The sequence below is a fragment of the Strix aluco genome, chromosome 1 (assembly GCF_031877795.1).
Source record: "Strix aluco isolate bStrAlu1 chromosome 1, bStrAlu1.hap1, whole genome shotgun sequence".
In the NCBI taxonomy this organism is placed as follows: Eukaryota; Metazoa; Chordata; class Aves; order Strigiformes; family Strigidae; genus Strix; species Strix aluco.
In genome coordinates this window covers 42,523,319-42,543,157 of record NC_133931.1, presented here as the reverse complement: position 1 = coordinate 42,543,157, position 19,839 = coordinate 42,523,319, and the positions used below count along the sequence as shown (strand labels likewise).

At 41.2% G+C, this 19,839-nt stretch overlaps 1 protein-coding gene across 1 annotated transcript; it reads right to left on the bottom strand.

Moving 5' to 3' along the window:
• Positions 1 to 15,243: 15,243 nt before the first annotated feature.
• Positions 15,244 to 16,313, bottom strand: MOS (MOS proto-oncogene, serine/threonine kinase). The gene has a single exon (XM_074847388.1). The coding sequence runs from the start codon at positions 16,291 to 16,293 to the stop codon at positions 15,244 to 15,246; it is 1,050 nt and encodes a 349-aa protein (XP_074703489.1). The 5' UTR covers positions 16,294 to 16,313.
• Between the last annotated feature and the right edge of the window lie 3,526 nt (positions 16,314 to 19,839).

Here is a 19,839-nt window from a genome sequence, read left to right as displayed (position 1 = left end):
ACTTTTTGCTTACCTTCTGAATATTTTGTCATTCTTAGCTTCTAATTCGTATTTTGTGTTATGCCTGCTTTTTCTTTGGTTACATACTGGTTTTAATGTAGGTCTTTCTCCCCAGCTAATGCTAACTTTAGTTAAGAGATTGAGTTTGGATTTACAATATACTGTTGGCATATGCTTTTTAGATGAAGCTTCCAGGAGTGTTTTCCTCATGTCACATAATTAAGAAGATAAACAATTAAGAAGCAAGACATGCTTTTAACATGACTTAGTAGTCTGTAGCAGAAACAGTTTAATACCTAATTTTGTCACTTACCATGCAGAATATTGTTCCATCTGCATTTATGACTTTCTGACTTCATTTTTTTTTTTTATAGATTACTGGGGTTTTTTTCTCCCTTCCTTTGACCAGTTCTTCAGAAACAGTACTGAGTAATGAACTGAGTATTTCATTATCCATATATTTTCCACTAGCTTATAGTAAAACCACTTAGATTCAATTTATGCTTCCAGATTAGTAATTCAGTTCCTATTAATTAAATATGTATGCGTAAGGAGATAGGTTCTTGTCAGGTTTGTAGTAATTTGTTTAATTTTAGCCTGATAATCTTTACTTTGTGCTGAATGAATGGTCACCTGATTCTTTAACTACTTAATTCCATTGCATTTAATCTTGTTAAGTTTTGCCTGGGAAGGTTGGTTTCTTTTTTCTCCTCTGTGACAGGCTAAATTATACAGTGTTTTGTCCAGAAAAGATGTCCCAGTGTTCTACAAATCTAAATCCGTTTAGTCTAGATGTCAATTAACCTTCTGTCTTCCTTTGTTCCTGTGACAAAAAGGATCTTTGAGGATATCTACGTGTTCTTGTAGTGCTAGAGCGGTCATAATTCAAGAGTAGGTCCTGGTATGAGTCTACTTAAGTGACTGAAGAGTTAACTGAACAAGCATGTGCCTGCTGTCACTCAGCATCTTCTAAAGTATTGTAATAACTTCTTGAAATGAAGGCTTGTGCTGTCTTCTGGCGAATGCTGAGCTCTAATGCCCCTTTGGGTGGTTTGGAGGACAGACATATTCCCCAAGCTTTGCAAATTGGCTTGTGAACACCATTTATTCTTTTGAGTAGATCTATTTAACTTATTTCACACAGGTGGCCAGTGGATGGTTTTGGCAGGGCTCACACTAGCTTCCTTAAATCTGCTTTGTCATTTTTCATAGTGATTATTTGATATGGGCAACTCCCTGGAAGCTACTTGGGTTATGCCAGCCTAATGCCTCCAGCTTTTGCTTTCAATGGTGATTAACATATTCCCAGAATATACTCCTATATTTACTTGAAAATCACTTCCTTCTCCGAGGTCTTTGAGATCTGACCACACTTTTAAAGATTTTGTTTGAACTTCTGGTCATAAAATACCTTTGAAGCAGGATGATACTTGAGGCTTCTCAGGAAATCATCAGTAGGTGGTGGAGTATCTAAATCAGCCAGCAGCAATCCAGTGAAAGCTATTTTCAAGGCTTTTAAGAAAGGCTTCAGCATCTGCTTGGTCTTAATTGTAGGTATCTGCCCATCCTCTTGTGTTAACTTGAAGTTACTAGGTTGTATCATGTCTCACAACTCTCCTCCAATTTCTGTGCTCAGCAGTTCAATATTAGCTGTTAATAGCCCTTTGTCCTCTCTAGGTTTTGAACATCTGTATTTACTGTGTCTACGGGTGCCTCAGCTTATTAAAACTTCCAGAAAACCTATTGGAACTGAAAATATCTCCCTTTTAAAGATTGATTTGTGTAGCTGGGTTGTTGCTAACTGACAACTAATGTTCTCTGCAGGTAGCAGATGGACAGAACACACAGTGCGTGAGCACCAGTCTGCAGCTGGAGTTCTTATAGTGCACCTAGCCTATCCGTTATAAATTTTCATGCCAATTCTGCCATAAAGCTCACCATATAAAAATGCACACCCCCCCTCAATATACTAGGCTCTCTACCTTAAAAATTTCTCATGTAACCATGGAAAACATGAACTACATCCATGACTCGGAAAAAGAGCAATTGTGCTTTGATGGAGTCTTTTACTGTTGACAAATGTTGCTGCAAATATTAAGAGACTTTTTCAAGCGAGCAACATGAACTTCATAGTTATCGCCTCCAGCTCTTTCCTTCTAAATAGGTACTTTACACCTGACAGATAATACACTTGACTTCTAATATCATTGACCTGGTTAGAGCAAAACTTCTCCTTTGTCAGCCTGTTTTGCCTCTTTCTTCTGACATAACTCACAGTGACAAAAAATGCATAGCTGCTAATGTGCTAAAATGTTCCTAGTGACACTGAATTTGTGATAGATCACTACACTATCTTTGAACACTCAGGACTGAAACTAGATTGTACATCTGGGCTGCTTTCAGGAGGATATTTGAATTTGTCCTGCTCTAGTTCAGTCTTAAGATTTTTTTTCTCAAATTCATTAATTATATCTTCTCTGCTTGTCTGGAAGAATGTTTGTTGCCTCTCCACTCCTTGTTCTACAGATATGATGCTTCTGTCAAATTTGTAATAATGAAACAGCAACTTACTGCAGAGAAGAATTGTGCAACTCATATCGTCTTGACAGCACCAAGGCGGTTTATTGTTAGCAGCATGTAATTTGCTAGTAATCAGTGAACTATGTATTGTGGATCAGTATCAGCAATATAACAGAATATAACAGAAATCACAATACTAGATGCTTACGAAGTGTTAATAAGCACCCACAACTTTCTACATACATACCCTTCTACAACTGACCCCACTTAAGTATTCACAGAGTTCTATCTGCACATCCCTTCTCTTGCTAGGAGTGTGGGTTATAAATGTACGCTCCCGCTTTTGGGAGTGCGGATTCCCCTGTTTCTAAATCCTTTTTGTTGGAAAAGTGAGCATGTGCACCTGTGCAGCTAATCCACATGCTGGTGAAGGTGTACCCTGTGGGTGCCCTGAGAGGTAGGTCCCTACTGCAACACCTCATCTCCTGTCAGTCCCGTGGCCTGTATGAGGAGTAACATGGCAGCTACTTACGGTGTCCAAGGGGGAGGATGCTGTTAGGCCTAGACCTGCTGCTCAGGTACTGCTTTCCCACCCCAAGGTTTCTTCCAACAATCACAAATTCTCATGCTGCTTTTCAAGCTAACTTTTTTTCTCAGAAGGCTCTCAGTAATCTAATCCCCTGGTTACTGTTTAATCTGGGTGATCATCGTTTTAAGCAAGCTTTGTTACTGTTAATTTCCTCTTAGTGTTATCAGGTTTTGGGCAAATATCCTCTCAGAACATGCCGATTTGGGTATTCTGTTCACACACACTATTTACACTCACATTCCTACTGTATCATCTATTGTTATCCAGGCCACGTTACCAAGAGGGGGCATGCAACTCCTGTACAAAAAAGTCCCCAGCATCAGTCCAGCGATAGTGGAACTAGTGGACACACAAACAAAACTGTGTTTTTGCATTCAGTTTTCATTTTGGAAATCACCTTGAAAGACTTCATGTGTGGAAAAGTTAAGTATAGAAACGTATTCCAAACTACACAAATCTCTCCAATCCAGCTTTGGCCACTTGAGGCAGCACCACTTGGCACTGTTTGTTGTGCTCTGGTTTACTTTGAAAAAATACAGTTCAAGAGGAATGCAATAGTTTGTAGCACATGTTGAAAAGTTGCATCTACTCAGATAATATCTACGGGACAATTTGAACACAGCAAGCTGTTTTAACAACCGAATTGAAAGTGGCTTCCAGGATGCAGGTTGGTTTGCTACACTTACCTTGCTGGCTTCTCTACAGATGCTTTGTCCTCAGAGTTTTTAGGAACTAGCGGTACATGCTGGTGCGTACGAACTGTCACAGAACCGTGCTAATAAAGACTTTGGAGTTGTCTTTCCTCCTTATGTCTGCCTCCTGCAAAGACTTTGTGAGAAGCTACCAGCAGCAGAGTGTTTGCATGGTTGGATGTCTGTCCTTGGGGAAGAAAACAATAAATTTCACAGCAATTATGTTTACCAATATATGTAGTCCACATATATTTTTGTCCATGACCCTCTGTCTACGGTTTTAGAACTCAGTTATGAAGTCACTGATCACATTTTTTTTCTTCTAAAGACCAGTTTAATCTAATCTAATTCTTTGGCGAGACAGAGTAGGAGGGAATTGTTTCACGGTGCTTGTGCTGCCTCTCTATCATGGAGCAGGGATAATTTAAGGAATGATCCTGACCTCACACTGCCTTACGACTAGAGGAAAAACTTCTCTTGATATAGAATGCATCACTGCATCATGTTGGGTTTTTTTGTGAGAAGTTTTTTCTCATCCCTTTAAGATCCATTTCCTCTCTGCGATATTGATCCAACTGGTTTTCAGATGATGAACGTTTGCAAGCACAAAATTTAACAAATGCTTGCGTTAGATGACAAGGAGATTTAAAGCAAGGGGGAATCACCATCTTGATGGTACAGGACTATTAGAGCAGGATATTAGTTGCATCTCAGAATTTTATCTAGATTACATCCAGGTGTCAGACTGACTTCTGTGGGACTTGTGAAGAGATGCCCTTCCCAACCCTGGCATCTGTAAAGAAAGACTAAAGCCAATTCAGAAATGCTTCTGTTGTGAACCTGACCCTCTGTGAAGTACTGAAGTTAAATTACTCAAAACCTGACAGAAACAGGAATAATAACATAAAACTTAGGACCTGGAACTAAAGGAGATACTGTGGTGTTAAAGATGTGCTTTAGAAACAGGAATTATTAGCCACCGAGGAAATCATTACACTGTGATTGTTCAGAACAGCTGGTCGGATCCACAATGTAACATGAAAGTGATCCAAGAGGCATCAAATATTAAGAAGTTTTGGTTTCAAAGCACTTGCTAACTTCTCTAAAAAGCTAATGTGGCAAAGCAGCAGCTGCAGCGTACTACGTAGAAATTATAAGGTTGCGGTAGGGGGTCAGAAACAACAACCATAGAGTCTGTAATGTCATTTTATAGAAGACCCAGCAGTTTTGTTTAAGAGAACAACTTACAGGAGAGTACAGCAAGTCTAATAAACTTGTCTTTCACCTCAATATACAGCAGAAGTTCCTACTTGTCATGAAAACAGGGCTTGTACATGTCCTTTCAAACCAGTCAATAAAGCATCATTGCTACAAATATGGAATATAGTTTGGTTAGTCTCCCAGGAAATAATATAAAATGGAAAAGTCTTTTTCCCCTGCAACAATCACTTAAATGTTGTAAGAACAACTATATGTAGATGCATATGATTGCACTCCCAACATTCCTACTACCTCCGTGCACTGTGAAAACTAGCAACAGGTTTTCCAGACACAGATCAAGGGCAGCAGTATTGTCTACTGGTTTAAAACTGAGGAAAAGATAGTATTAGCGCCTAAGAAGGTTGTGGTCAAGCAGTCAATTTTTAGGCAAATAAAATTAATTTTTGTGGTATACATAGAAGGTGGTTTTGAGTATGGTAGCAATGTCCCCTGAAAAAATTTCCAGAAATATTAATACTTGTAATTTTTTCAGCATTATGATCTCATATTTTTCTTTTAAGTATAAAAAACATCTATTACAAAATAATCTTTCAATAATTATAACTGTTGAAAGATGCTTCTGAGAGCACCCAGCAGGTACTTCCTGCCCCCTTGCAGCAGGTATACTTCCTTTTTGAGCATCCCTTGCATGTTCAGAGGAAGAACTGCTGCTCATACACACTTGTGAAATGTTCCTGGTGTGAGGTAGAGCCAATCACTTCATTCTGGCAGGCACAAACGCTTATGCTAATACCGAGGGATTGATTCTCCTCTTTCCAAAAAAAAAAAAAAAAAAAACCAGCACAACTTTGATTTAGAAAACTGAGCTTTTTACTTTTAAAATCTTATGTACGTAAAAGAAATTTTTCCAATGAAGGACCCACCATTACCTGTGTACTAGTATACATTGCTAATAAAGTATAGCACTAACCATCATCACAATTAGCACATAGTGCAATCGTCAAGAAAAAAAAAGAAAAAACCTCACAGACCGTTTGGGGGCTGGTAGTGGTTTGCAGAGCATTTAAAATGAGCCAGTTTTTCATTTTGATGGGCCAGGACAGTTGGGTTTTGGGGGAGCTGGGCATGAGGAGAAGGCTATGCTTCTTTTAACTAAACAAGAGACTACTACAAACTGGTGGTAATGGTGACGGCTGAGCTGAATCAGTGGCCTTGTCTAATTTTAAGCACTCGTTCAAGACCCTTAGTTTAAATCATATGGGGTCCTGACAGTCCAGTGGGCAGGTAGCTCTAGCATATAACACAGAAATTCACATGCCAGCATAAACTTAAGTTTCAACGAGAGCTTCACTGATTGAAAGGCTTGTAGCAAATAGGTTCGGTTTTGGGGGTATCTCCCCTCTCCCTCTTTCTGGCTTGTCTCACTGCCTCCTCCAGCCACCTCCCTCATCTCCCTGTGCAAATGACTCTTTCATACTACCCTTGCTATGGTTGCTCAGGTAGTACTAATTTTTATGATTAGGAAACTTTTTCAAATGCTGTTTGCAATTCAGTATACGATTTTTTTAAATGAACTATGCAAGTGTGAAAATGTTTAAAAAAATTTAAAGACATTTATTTCCTCTGAAAATCAGCTGTTGACAGAAATGATTAATTAAATCTTAAGAATATATTTTTTTTCTCCCCTTTAAATTAGAAAATATCTAATAGTGATCATTTCACTTCCAAGAGCTATGCAAGGATTGCCAATTTTAAGGGATGTCTGGAAAAGTTCTGTCACTTTCTATACAAAGAGAAATTCAGGTGACATTCATCTACTGGCATGTCAGTGCAATGATACATTCCTTCAAAAGCTTTATGTGTAGCTTTTGGGTTTTCTGCAAACCATTTTAATGAAACTTAGATAAGAGAGAAACAAGGATGTGGCCAAATATATGATATCTCTCTAAACTTACTGTACTATATAATATATACTATTAAAAAAATCCAGCCTCCCCAGCCTATGAGTTCCCATATTTACACTCAGCTTTTTTACTATCTCTAATTCAGGTGCAACTTTCTATACTTGTCTCTGGGGCCAGCTTCACTTGTGCCATATTTGAATCAAAACCCTTTCACCATTTGTGAAGTAAGCAGTTGAGAAAAATACATGGCTTGAAAATAAAACTGGTTTTCCTTCCACCCTTTTGAGGGGAGTAACTTAAAAAGAGCTGGACATTTACGTTTCCAATTTGCAGCCTACTTTGCTCTTTGTAGCCTGGCACATGTGCAGTAGAATATTTATTAAGTTATGAATTACCCTATTATCCCAAGTGCCCTGCAAAGGCAAATGCAATCACCTCCCTGCTCTGCTGAACACTCAGGCTATTGAACTTCAGGCTGGGTAGAGAGTGAAACTCAGCCTCATGCTTGGAGAAGTCCAGGGGCGGATGGTGCCTCTACTATCAAATTGTCCCATGGCATCCTTAGCTGATGGCAGACTGGGATAGGCGCCAGTAGACTTTTTTTTTGTTCCATTTTCCTCCTTTAACTGGTTTTAAGGCTTTTCATTTGACAGGCAGACAAATATTTGGCAGCTGCGTTAACTGAAGCATAGAAAGAGGCTCTTTGAGCACTGCATTAAGGTATTTGAAGCAGATAAATGGCTAAAATAAAGTATAAGTAAAATGTACAAAGTACAGTTAATTTTAAAAATAACCATTCATTTTCTACCCCTATTTTCATCTTTGTTCTAGTGGATGAATTTATAAGAACAGATGCCAATGCTGCAAAAATTGATATACAAGTCAAATAATAAGCATCTACTTAAGTACCCATTGAATTTACAAATATTTGTGGTATATTCTGTAAAACATTTTTTTGTTTTGTTTGCTGCAAATATATCTTACAACAGAATACTAAGCAACCCATACATCTTTACACTACATCTTCATGCTTCCCATCCTACCTTCTGTATCAAGGCTCACCTCCAAGTTATATAGTATTTTTATCATTTGAAGATAGTGTTGTTACCTCTGTCTTTCTGGACTGAGATAAAGCATGACAGCAAAAAAAAAAAAAAACCAACAAAATATGAAGTGACCACAGAAGAAACCTCCAAGCAAAGACAAGCAAAGAACAGAACAAGCCAGGAGAGGGTTACAGAAGCTCCTGGTTGATGGAAAGCCAGAAGCTATGTCAAAGAGAAACAGATAACTGTTCCCTGCTTAATTATCAAATATGTCTAACTAATATTCACACCCACTCCACCCCCAAATAAAGGGAGCATCAGAATTGTAATTTATGCTTACTTTTCTTAAAACTCCTTATGCGATGTCTGTTGATATTTCTATTTGGGAACTAAAGACACAAAACCTTCAGTAATAGTTACAGTAAGTGAAGAGCAGTACAGTATGATAAAATTACACTTCCATGCTTTTTTGTTCATTCTTTCTCATTCTTCCTAGAAACTGTTTATTACAATTGCATAATTCCTGTGCCTCTAGCCATCCTCTCTTGTCTTTCTTATTATAATCACTTTACTGCTAAAGTAATTTTTGCACTTCACAGAATTCAGGACAGCATATGGAAGTTGCTTTTCATTGTGAAGAAAAGCAGGAAAAAAATTTAATTTTGACCTAAACCCATTTCACCACTAACTAGCATTGGTTCTTATTTGGGGATTCAGTTTGAATTCAATAAAATTACACAAAATGTCTTTCTTAACTGCACCCTGTCACGTTTTGCATATGTGCTCATTTGAGGGAAAAGAGGAGACACATGGGGAGATTGGAGGTGGTGGAAGCTATTAGTTAGAAAAAAAAAAGAAAAAAAGTCCATAATTAGAACTTCTAATTCATGCTTTTCCTTAGTAGACAATGTTATCTGTATAACCAAGAAAGCACAGAATACAACACTCTAATATGGTTAATATGTCCAGAGCTACTGCTGTTGATGACTAGACATGAGAAAGCAAGCGCTTTACAGTATCTTCTTTATATGTACTTTCTGAAATTAATAAATGCAGCCAGATTTGATAGTTAGGTACTGGGAGACTGATGAGAACTAGCTGAAGTTTCTGTGCAGGTTGTGGTTACCCCAGACTGCTATGAGGCAGGAGCTAACCCACCTGGTTTTCAATAGTTAGCTATCAGTGTTGCAGAACTAGAAGTTTGAAAGGCAGCTTGTGCTACTTATGAACAGAGAACATAATGTGTTTAACATAGCATGTTTGTTAAACAAAACCATAAAAACAGCTCACCTTGAGAAAACGGCCACTGTGACATGGCATCCCAGGGTCCCAGAAATGATACTTAAGTTGCTGCAATTAAAAAAATACCAAACCTAAATACAAAAATAGTTTAATTTCCAAGGAATATAATTACATCAGGCTGTGGATGTTGGTTGATGGTAAGACAAGAGACATCTAACATTTAGAAGCTGGGACAAATGAGACTTTGTTCCTTCCTAAGAGTACAGCCAAGGTGCATGGTTGCTCTTATCTGAGGAGGTCCTGCCTGTTCTAAGCAGCAGGTAACTTATGCCCTGAAGAGAACATACCTGGCATGGCCCAAAGACATATTACAATACCACTGTGCCCACACTTACACTGACGTTGCATCATCTGAATCTGTGCAATATGGGATCCCATACTTCCAAATTTTCTAGACCCTACAGAGCCAACCAGGACACGGATGTTAGTTCAGCCTTTCAAACTCATTATGCTTTTATATATACCCTGCCAAGACATTTAGTTCACAGAAGAAAATGATGTCCCTTTTTATATTTGGTTGGCTGGATGATTGGGCAGCCTTACAAAGGATCCTCAGCACCAGCTTCACAAGTGTTTTGTGCTCAGAAAGCATAGCAAAATGTTGATGACAATTACCTGGTTGGAGCGCTTTCTCCAAGCCTTCAATAAATCTGTTTAGGCTGATCAAGCTGCTGGTGATCAGTTCCAGTAACGAAGAGAATAAATACACCAGGTACAAGTAGCCCTTAAGGCTTATCCTGACTTATAACCATGTCTTGCTAACCAGCTGGAACTGTGCTGCATACATATGTATGGGGAAGGAGGGATAAAGAACAAAACCAGCTTCTAGGAGGACTTAGGGAAAAATTTGGATGAGCAGAATCCCGTAAGAGTTGTAACACAATTGTCTGCAACTGCTCTGCTAGCATCATGTGCCTTCTGCTAACATTATATATGGAGGTATGCAAGTGTGACAAAGTTAAAGAGCAGTGTGCAGGTACACTGATTAGCTTTTATGCCAGCTTTAGAAGCAAGAAGGCATCTTTTAAAAATCTGAAGCTTTGTCCAGGTGAAGAAAACAGAAAGGATAAAACTGGTGGATTAAATATAAAAATAGATGGAAAAACCCCTCAAGAAAGTAACATAAACCCCATAATTTATAATTTTCAGAATATCAAGAAATCTGTCAAGCTTCGTGGGAAAGGGAAGGGACCCTAATCGTTGAAACCTTATTCCCCTCAAGACAAGAAAGCCATTGCAAAGAATCACATATTCCTTGCATGCGTGTTGCCCCTGGAGGAAACACAAAATAGGCTCATGCTAGAAACATTTTTGTAGGAGAACTCAGGAGCTGTCTGAAATTCAAGCATCTATAAATGTTATTACACTTGCAGAACTTTTGTGGTTGGAAAGGACCTCTGGAGATTGTCTAGTCCAACCCCCTGTTCAGAGCAGGGTCAACTAGAGCAGCTTGCTCAGTGCCGTGTCTGTCCAGTTGGGTTCTGAGTATCTCCAAGGATGAAGACTCCCCAACATCTCCAGGCAAACTGTTCCAGAGTTCCTGACCATCCTCACAGTAAAAATGTTTTCTCTTGCATTTGAATGGAGTTTCCTGTCCTTCAGTCTGTGTCCATTGCATCTTGTCCTGTCACTGGGCACCACTAAGAGCCGAGAAGAGCTCCATCTTTACTGCCTCCCATCAGTAGTTACAGAAACTGGTAAGATGCCCCTGAGCGTCCTCTTTCCAGGCTGAACAGTCCCATCTCCCAGCCTCTCCTCACATGCTGAGGTTCCAATCCCCTAATCAGTTTAACAGCCCTTCGCTGCACTCCTGGTCCAGTACACCCACGACTTTCTGTTCCGGCAGTCCCGAGCTGCCCACAGCGCTCCAGATCTGTCTCAGCAGGGCTGAGTGAGCAGAGGGGAATAATCTCTTTTGGCAGTGCTCTGGAAGAGCTGGCAACACCCTTTTAGTGCACCCCCGGATGCTGTTGGTCTGTTTTGCCGCAAGGGCGCACAGCTGGCTCACGTTCAGCTTGGTGTCTGCCCGGAGCTCCAGGTCCTTTCCTGCAAAGCCGCTTTCCAGCCGGTCGGCCCCCAGTCTGTACTGGTGCATGGGGTTATCCTCCACCGGGTGCTGGAATTTGCAATTCCCTGCCTTGATTCCCATCGGCACATTTCTCCAACTTGGTAAGGTCCTTCTGAATACCAGCACAACTATCCGAGGTATTGAACACTCCATCCACTTGTGCATCATCTGCAAAGTTGCTGAGGGAATACTCTGTCCCATCATCCAGTATTTCCAAGGGAGATGTCAACCTATACTGGGCCCAGTATCGATCTCTGGCATGCATCACTAGTGACTGGTCTCCCACTGGACTTCATGCCACTGGTCACAACCCTTTGAGCCCAGCAGCTCAGCTAGTTTTCACTCTCTAGCCCATACTTCATCAGTTTCTCTAGAAGAACGTAATGGGAAACAGTGCCAAAAACCTAAATTCAAGATAAGCAACAGCCATTGCTCTCCCCTCATCCAGTAGCCAGTAATCTCATTGCAGAAGGCTACCAGGTTGGTCAAGCATTATTTCCTCTTCATAAATCCATGCTGACTACTCCCAGTAACATTTTTGTCCTTCATATGTTTGGCAACAGTTTCCAGAATTATTTGTTCCACCACTTTCCCAGGGATTTAGGGGTGAGGTTGACAAGCTTGTAGTTTTCAAAATCATCCTTTTTGTCTGTCTTGCAGATAGGAGTTAGATTTGCTTTCTTCCAGTCCTCAGTAATCTCTCCTGACCACCATGACCTTCCAAAGATAATCAGGAGTGGCCTCACAATGACATCAGCAAGCTCTGTCAGCATTTATGAGTGCATCCCATCATGTCCCACAAACTTGTGTATGTCTTGTTTGTTTGAATGTTCCCTAGCCTGATCCTTCTCTACCAACAGTAAGTCTTCCTTTCTCCAGACTCCCCACTGATCTCTCAAGTCCTGCATGTTTATTTTTTATGTTTGAGTTTAATCAGGAGCAACTTGTTTATCCTTGGAGGCATTCTGCCGCCTTTGCTTGATTTCCTGCTCATTGGGGTGGACCAATCTTGAGCTTAGAGGAGGTGATCCTTGACAATCAACCAGGTGTTCTGAGCCTCTCTTTTCTCCAGGACCATATCCCATGGAAGTCTTTAAGAAATAACCTTCCTAATTACATGGTTAACATCTGTACAAGATACATTATCAGATACTACATTAAAGAAATTAATAGGCACATAGATGCAATTTGTTTAGAAGGAGCCAATATTTCCTTGGTTGGAAGGAGTTGTTCTTCACAATTGTGTTGAATTATATTGGAATTCTTTAGGACCACCAACAGCATGCAGATAAGAAGCTGGTTGATATCTTCCCTTTGGGTTTCCAAAGGTATTTGAAAAATCCTTCACTGCAAACTTTAAATGTACTAAGCAGCCATGTTTAGGAGAAAAAATCCTGGGCTGGATAAATCAAAAGACAGGAGCAGAGGATAAAAGTGTCAGTTACCTCAACTAGACAAAGTGTCCACCAGTGTTTCACAGGGTCCTGTGCTGCTCAGCACATCCATAAATGAAGTGCAAGAGGGTGAGCCACAAGATAAACAAATTTGCTGATGGTGGAGTTTAGGACATTGAGTGCAACAGCCAGCTGCAAACTGGCAGAATGAAATTCAAGGTAGATTGATGTAAAGTGAGGCAAACAGGCAAAATAATCCTCATCACATAGAACCATGGATTCTGAGCTATCAGGCCTGAGATGTTTCTGACTATTAACTCAAAGCTCATTGGCAATCAAAAAGAAACAAACCAGATCTTAGAAGTTACTAAAAAATAGATAACATCATTATGACAGCAGATTATGATGTGCCTACTTCTTGAGTGCTGTGCAGTTTTCACTCCCTCTCAAAAGAGAATGCAGTAAAATTGACAGAGACATCTGCAGAGCTGATTACTCTTCAAGAGTAGGTCTTGGCCATCCAGTATTCTTCTGTCAAGTATAACAGAGAATTGGAAGGGTGCTTGATTTTTCACAGAGACTCAAGTAGCACTTACTGATGCTAAAGTATCACAAAGCACAAAATACCAAGTTTCTAGCAGTTTAAGGAACAATCCACCTAGACTGGCAAAATAAGTACAACACATAAGCATCTAGGAACTACTGAAAAACTTTAATTCCATTTTTTATTATATTCTTTTGAAGACTGGAGAAACATTTTTATGTAGGGCTTAAGGTGAGGCATGCCAATGGCTTTATCCAACATTTTATCTTACATGCCCTCAGCTAGTAATTTTAAGAGGTAACTGGCTCATGATAAACAAGAAATATCTTACAAAAGTTATTAAAAGAAGTTATGCAACAAAAAAAGTTCTGGTTCTATAGCATAATTATTTTGACAGAAAACAGGGAATCTATTTCAGAATTTACCTTAGGTTTTTGATTCCAGCCAGCATTTTACAGTTCCGTGTAAGGGGGACAGAAGAGCAGGAAACAGTTAAGCTTAGATATGCTTTATAAACCATTAATTTGAATGACCAACCCAAATACCATTAAGACCTACAGAATAATCTCAAATTCACATAGTTGCTCATTTCCAGGATTTCACGGGGCTAAGAACAGATGTGTGTCAGAAATCAGGAAACTGGCTCAATTCCGTTGGGATTTTTTTCCAGAATGGAAGCAAGGGGTAGGAAGGGGAAAGAAAGAAAACAGTTTGACTGAAACATCACTCTTTCTCCTGTTTTAAAAAGAAGCAGAGTGTCTGAGCAGAATGGCAGTATCAGCTACAGCAGTCAGATCTTCATAGCTCCAGATAAGGGTTGAGAACTGGACAGATCCATAATTATCATTTCTGATAAATCAGGGATCAGAGCTGTTTGTCTTTGGCATTGCCTACAGCACTTCCTTTCCCAGACACTTTACAACCAGATTAGGAAAGATAGTAGATAAGACAGAAGCAGTGCAGAGGATAGTTCAATAGTGTATGCTTTGAGCACTGGCAGAGTATCATTATTACAGCTTTAAGCAACCTTCCAGTATCTTGTCTAATACTGACCCATGCATTACAAAGGGTGAGTAATCAACCCCTTACCCTGATTTACGAGGTTTCTGTATCTATACATCTCCCTTCATGTTTCCCCCAACTATTTTTTTTTTTTTTAAGTCACCCGTACCTCCAAAACCTGGGAACTTTCTATTCCACACAGGATGCTCATATAATACTTCAGATACTAAAGTTTACAATATACCAACTAGCAAGTTGCAACTAACACACCTGGTAGCACAGAGGTCTTCTAAAAAGCACAGGTTGTTAATGTATCTGCTTTACTCTTAATAGCCTTAGACTGACACAAAGGTTCCTTATTTCAATGGGGAGATTGGGTAGTTCACATTTTCCATTTCAGAAACAGCATACTTACTGAAATTAAGTACATCTAAGAACCATAAAAAGCCCCACTGACATTCTGTATTTATTTTTCTGCATTCATTGATTTGTGATGCATACCCATTCCTTGGTAAATGAAGGGGAAAAAGCTCAAATGCACAAACCTAGCTAGTGTAAAGAACTACTCATATCTGACATTTTGGAAATACCAAAAGGTATTATGTACAATGAACCTTCCAAAAGCAGCCCTTCTCTGTACTTCACTCACTTGAAAACAATTTTTCTGCACATCACATTCCCTAGTTTCTCCCTGAGCAAGGCAGCACACAAATCAACCAGAAAAAGTTGTATTTGCCAACATCTTGATCCTTGCCTCTATCTCCTCCCATGGTAAAACCCCACAGTTTTGTTAAATCTCTTTATTTATAATCTTATAACAAAGCAGGTTTTTTTTTCCTTAGTATAAAAAACAGCAACAAAGCCTTTAGATCACAAAGGGGCTAAATCCATTATGTTCAAAGAAATGATGGAGGGAAAGAAAAGTCAACAATAAAAGAAATGTTAAGAGTCCTGAGTTTTCCTAGAGGCTCCCCTGGAGGGCCCTGAGGCTGGGAAGCAGCTGGGCTGCACTCAGGCGCTCCTCTACATTAGCCTTCCAGCAGCAGCTAATAATGCTCTGAAGTCTCTGGCCCACTGGTGACTCGTGGAAAACAGCAGCAGCCAGTGAAGGCCGTAAGTTATAGGCTACCACAGCATAGAGCACATACTGCCGCTCACCCAGGTAGGGCTGCTCTCGCATGACAATTTGCCAGAGTGTGATGGCAAATGAGTAGATGTCTGCTTTGGCAGTGACCCTCTCTCCCTTGAGGAGCTCCGGAGCACGGTGTGTGTATGTGCCCCCTTGCTGGCAGACATGGGGACTCTGGGACAAGCCCTCCTCCAGCTTCTGGGAGCACCCAAAGTCTCCAATCTTGCACACTCCCTGCTCGGTGATGAAGATGTTTGCAGGCTTCAGGTCCAAGTGCACAATGCCCTGCGAGTGCAGAAAGGCTAAGCCAGTCATAATATCACAGGAATAGCACACAGTCTCTTCCATGCTCAGGGCCTTCCTTTCACATCCTCCTTCATCATCCTCACCCTGTCCCCACACGTCACCAGTGCCATAAATTACATGGTGCAGGGTGATGTTGCCCACATACTCCATAATGATGGTGCCCAGGCTGTTCTGGCTGGCCGGGGCACACGTGCTGGCAGCCACCACACGTACCACGTTACTGTGCTGTAGCCGGGCTACGTTCAGCTCACCCCAGAAGCTCTGTCGTGACGCTAGCCGGTTTTTGCTGCTCTTCTTCACCTGCTTTACAGCCACAGTTGCACCATGGTAGGTGGCTTTGTAGACAGAACCAAAGCCCCCAGAGCCTAGGGGCTGCAGGAGGCAGAGCTGCTCCCAGTCAATGGAGCACCAGGACAGGCGTGGAGGCAAGCGGCGAGTCCTGACTGAAGGAGTTCCCCCCAGGAAGTTTTTTCTGTCTTTGCCAGGGATAACTAAGGGGCTGCTGCAGGGTCGCAAATCCGCAGATGGGGAAAACTCCAAAGGAAGAAAACAATTAAGAGGAATGGGTGATGGCATAATAAGATGGAAAAAATAACAGGCAGTTAGTTACTAAGACAGAAGACTGGAAAGTTTGCCTGACACAAAGGACTCTACAGTGCCTTCCAAAGCCTTTTATTCTCTTTTCACCATCCTCCCTCCCACCCCCAAATGAACTGCATCTGTCACAACTAGCTGAACCCAATCAGGCTCACCTGGAAACATTCTTCTGCAACCCTGACTAAATCTCTAGAAAGTCGAGGCAAATGGATTTAAAGCTACAAAGATATTAACTCATATGTATTTCACATCATTTCTAATCTCAAGAGAAAAGGAAGATGTTTTGCCCATTGAATGCCTCTAGCAAAATGCCCCAGGAGTAAATAAAGCAGGGATTGGTGAATGCGTTTCACCATGGCTCCCAGCAGGAGTGATCATCATCAGAAGCATTAAACATCTCAAAGCCATTGTCAGAGGAAGCAGCTGAAAGGGCGAGTGCTAGCATTTGATGAGGCTATGGCAGTCATAGCTAAATATAAAAGTGTGTTTGTGGAAACCTGCCACTTAATCATAACTGGGGTAAGGGGACTGGTTTGGCTGCTCAGCTCTGCCTATGCAGGACAGCAACCTTAATAGCAGCATAAAGACAAATGATTGCTCTGTATCATCTGTTGGATATAGTAACTAGAATTGTACTTAAATATTTGCTCATCTGCCCATCATGCCCCATGCAGTTACTGCAGGTGTGTATTTTATTTCTGGATCCTCCTTGGAAAACTTATTGCTAAATTCACAGAGCTGTTCTGGCAGAACTAAAACAAACATAATTTTGCCTTGCTGTTTCCAGTGTTTTTTCAGAGGGGCTTTTGCTCTTTTGACCTGCTCTTTTGACCCGCTTTCACATATTCACAATGCTCATGCTAACTGCTTGATACCTGCTGTACTGCACAGGCATCAGAATACCCTTATGGGACCTATACAGCAAAGTGCTTTTGAATATTGCAGTATCTTTCTGTAGCTGTTGCAAATATCTTGGAAAGCTTGGTCCCTGTTTCCCACCTCCTTGCCCTTCAGAACCTTCCTCTGGATGTCAGCTTTGCCAATATAGATCCTGCTATGGGACTTCAAAGATTGGCAGTGCCCATTTCTCCAGAGCTTACTTCTGGGCAGCACTGGCTCTGCAGGCAGTTCCTGCAGAGTTTTCCTGATGTTTTCTGTTCTTTTAGTTTTGCTTCTCTGGGTGAATAAGATGCAGCACAGATGTGCTGAGGGAGGTTTCAGGGGTGCTCAGAACATGCGCAAGGAGAACTGGAGTGTTTTCCACCTTGAGATGTGTTCGGTTGTTCACCTCAACAGACAAACCTAACGTCCCAAAGACATCTTCTGACCCTACTTGAACTCTAGATCAGCTTAGCCCGAGGGTTTCAAAGGCATCACTCTGTAGCGAATCAGTGATGGAGATGTTCCCAGGTACTGAGATTTAGAGCTATCAGGAGAAATTTGTCATCACAATTCACAGGGAAGCAAACTTGGACCAGAGATGAATAAGAATGGGGAATCTGGGTTATCACCTGCCAGCGTGAAACAGGCTGGGGAAGAACTAGATAAACAGGTGCTAAATATGCATTATAGGAGTTGTTAACAAGCAAGAGTGCAAAGAGTAAGGGATGCCAGAGGGTCTCTCAGTGGCCCTGTGTGACGGACTGCCTGACTACACAAGGCTCCTCTTTCCTTGCCCCTCCCAGAAGGGACTCTACTCGAACAAGAGGCCCTGGACTCTGGTGCTATCACACACTTCGAGCTTTCTGTTGTAAAGCACAAACCAGCCAGGTAATACCCTGCTGCTGCCCCCTCCTAGGGGCAGCAATGGGGCTTGAGGCACTACTCAGTTGCACAGGGATGCTTTGGGGGTGGGGGAAAGACCAAAAGGAGCTTTACTGTAGTTTTAACTATGCAGTGAAGTAACATAGGGAGACAACAGGCATTTTCCACTCCTTTCTGAGCAGCACTGTGATTTTATGCTTGTACGCAAAAGTCGTCACTTTTGATCTTTGCAGACAATGTTTTCTAGGCAGGTGAGTTGTGACGGAAATGAAAAGCTGCACTAAGCAGATTAAGCTATACTGGAGAGAGAAATGATTTTTTATGCCTATTTTCTGGGTGCTAGTAGGGCTTTCATTTTTGCATGAACTTCTGTGCCATATAGTATGTAAAAGCAGCACTGAGACATCTCTGCTATGAATTCTCCAAGAACTTCAGCCTTCTCATGGGAGAAGTGCACTTGTTACAACCTGTAATCACCAGGTTAAGGTGGCAGAGAGGGTTCAAAGGGAAAATTGGTTGAGGGAGAGGAGTAGGTAGAAGGATGTGTGGATAAAGGGCCTGAGAGTTAAACTGACAACTACAGAAACATATCTGGAGACTGTGAATGCTGCAGTAAAATCTATGCTCATAAAACAGAGGGTTAAGAGTAGGGCTGTTCCCAAATTTCTTTGGTTAAGTCTCATTTGGAAAGATATAGCAGACCTTCCATACTATTTTTTTCAAACTCCATGTCCTCCCTACTCTTTCCAGCTGTCCCTTTTTTGGTAATTTTCCTGTTACCTTTTTTTCTGTTAGAAACCTTTCGGTTTTGCCCCTGTCATGGCAGGCATGTTGTATTGTTCTTGGGGAATACACTGAATTTTTGAGGAAGAGTAGTGGTGTATTCTGGGATCTAAACAGCCTTAATGTAACTTACTGTTCTGTCTCAAGCTGACTGCAGGGGGACATCCAGTGTCTTTCAATGTGAACACAATTAAAGCAGATTTAAAAGCAAGCAGGCTTTTATTCTTAAAAAATGTTTTCCTGTAATCCATTGATGACTCGGCCCTGAGACTTCCCACAAGACACAACCACTGTAGGACACCCTTGCCACAATTCACAGCCCCGTTGAGCTCCAGCATTACTGCAGGCTGGAAGAGGGGGCCACAGCGTGGCCCAGGGAGCCATTTTTGGAGGAGAGCAGGGCTGCTGGAGGCAAACTGTCCCTTCCCTCCCTGCTGCCCTTCCCTGGAGGAACCCACAGCAGCCTCCAACCACACTGTTCCCATTCCACTGCTATTTCCACAAGGAAAAAGGAAGCTGTATGAACCAGAAGTCATCGGCAGAGAATGCAACAGGAACTTTTACAAGTAACAAGAGGGAAACACACAGTCTGTGTCCTGAGGGCTGCAATATGTCACAGTTACCATAACCTGCGGCAGTGATGGTTTTGTTCCAAGCTTGTGTGTCGTATTTCTGCAAGTAAAACGTGTCTGTGCATCCGATGCTGCAACAGCTGCCCAACCTAATCTGTGTTTCCAGCTGAGAAGGAATACGGAATCAGTCTCGCTCGGTTCACCCGTCTATATTTCATTTGTATATCAGGAATATAGAAACTCTTTGTTTGCCATTACTGTTCATTACTACTGCTGTTCGCTGGACAGAAGTCAGCTCTGATACCAAGGGCCTTAAAGGACTCATATGGATGTAACCCACCACAACAGAGGACACTTACCAAACACCAGAGTTTCATTTTAATCAAGATGCATCACTGTTGTCATT

Excerpts from the sequence above, each read along its gene's own strand:
- MOS (XM_074847388.1), bottom strand. The coding sequence starts at position 16,293 with ATGCCATCACCCATTCCTCTTAATTGTTTTCTTCCTTTGGAGTTTTCC.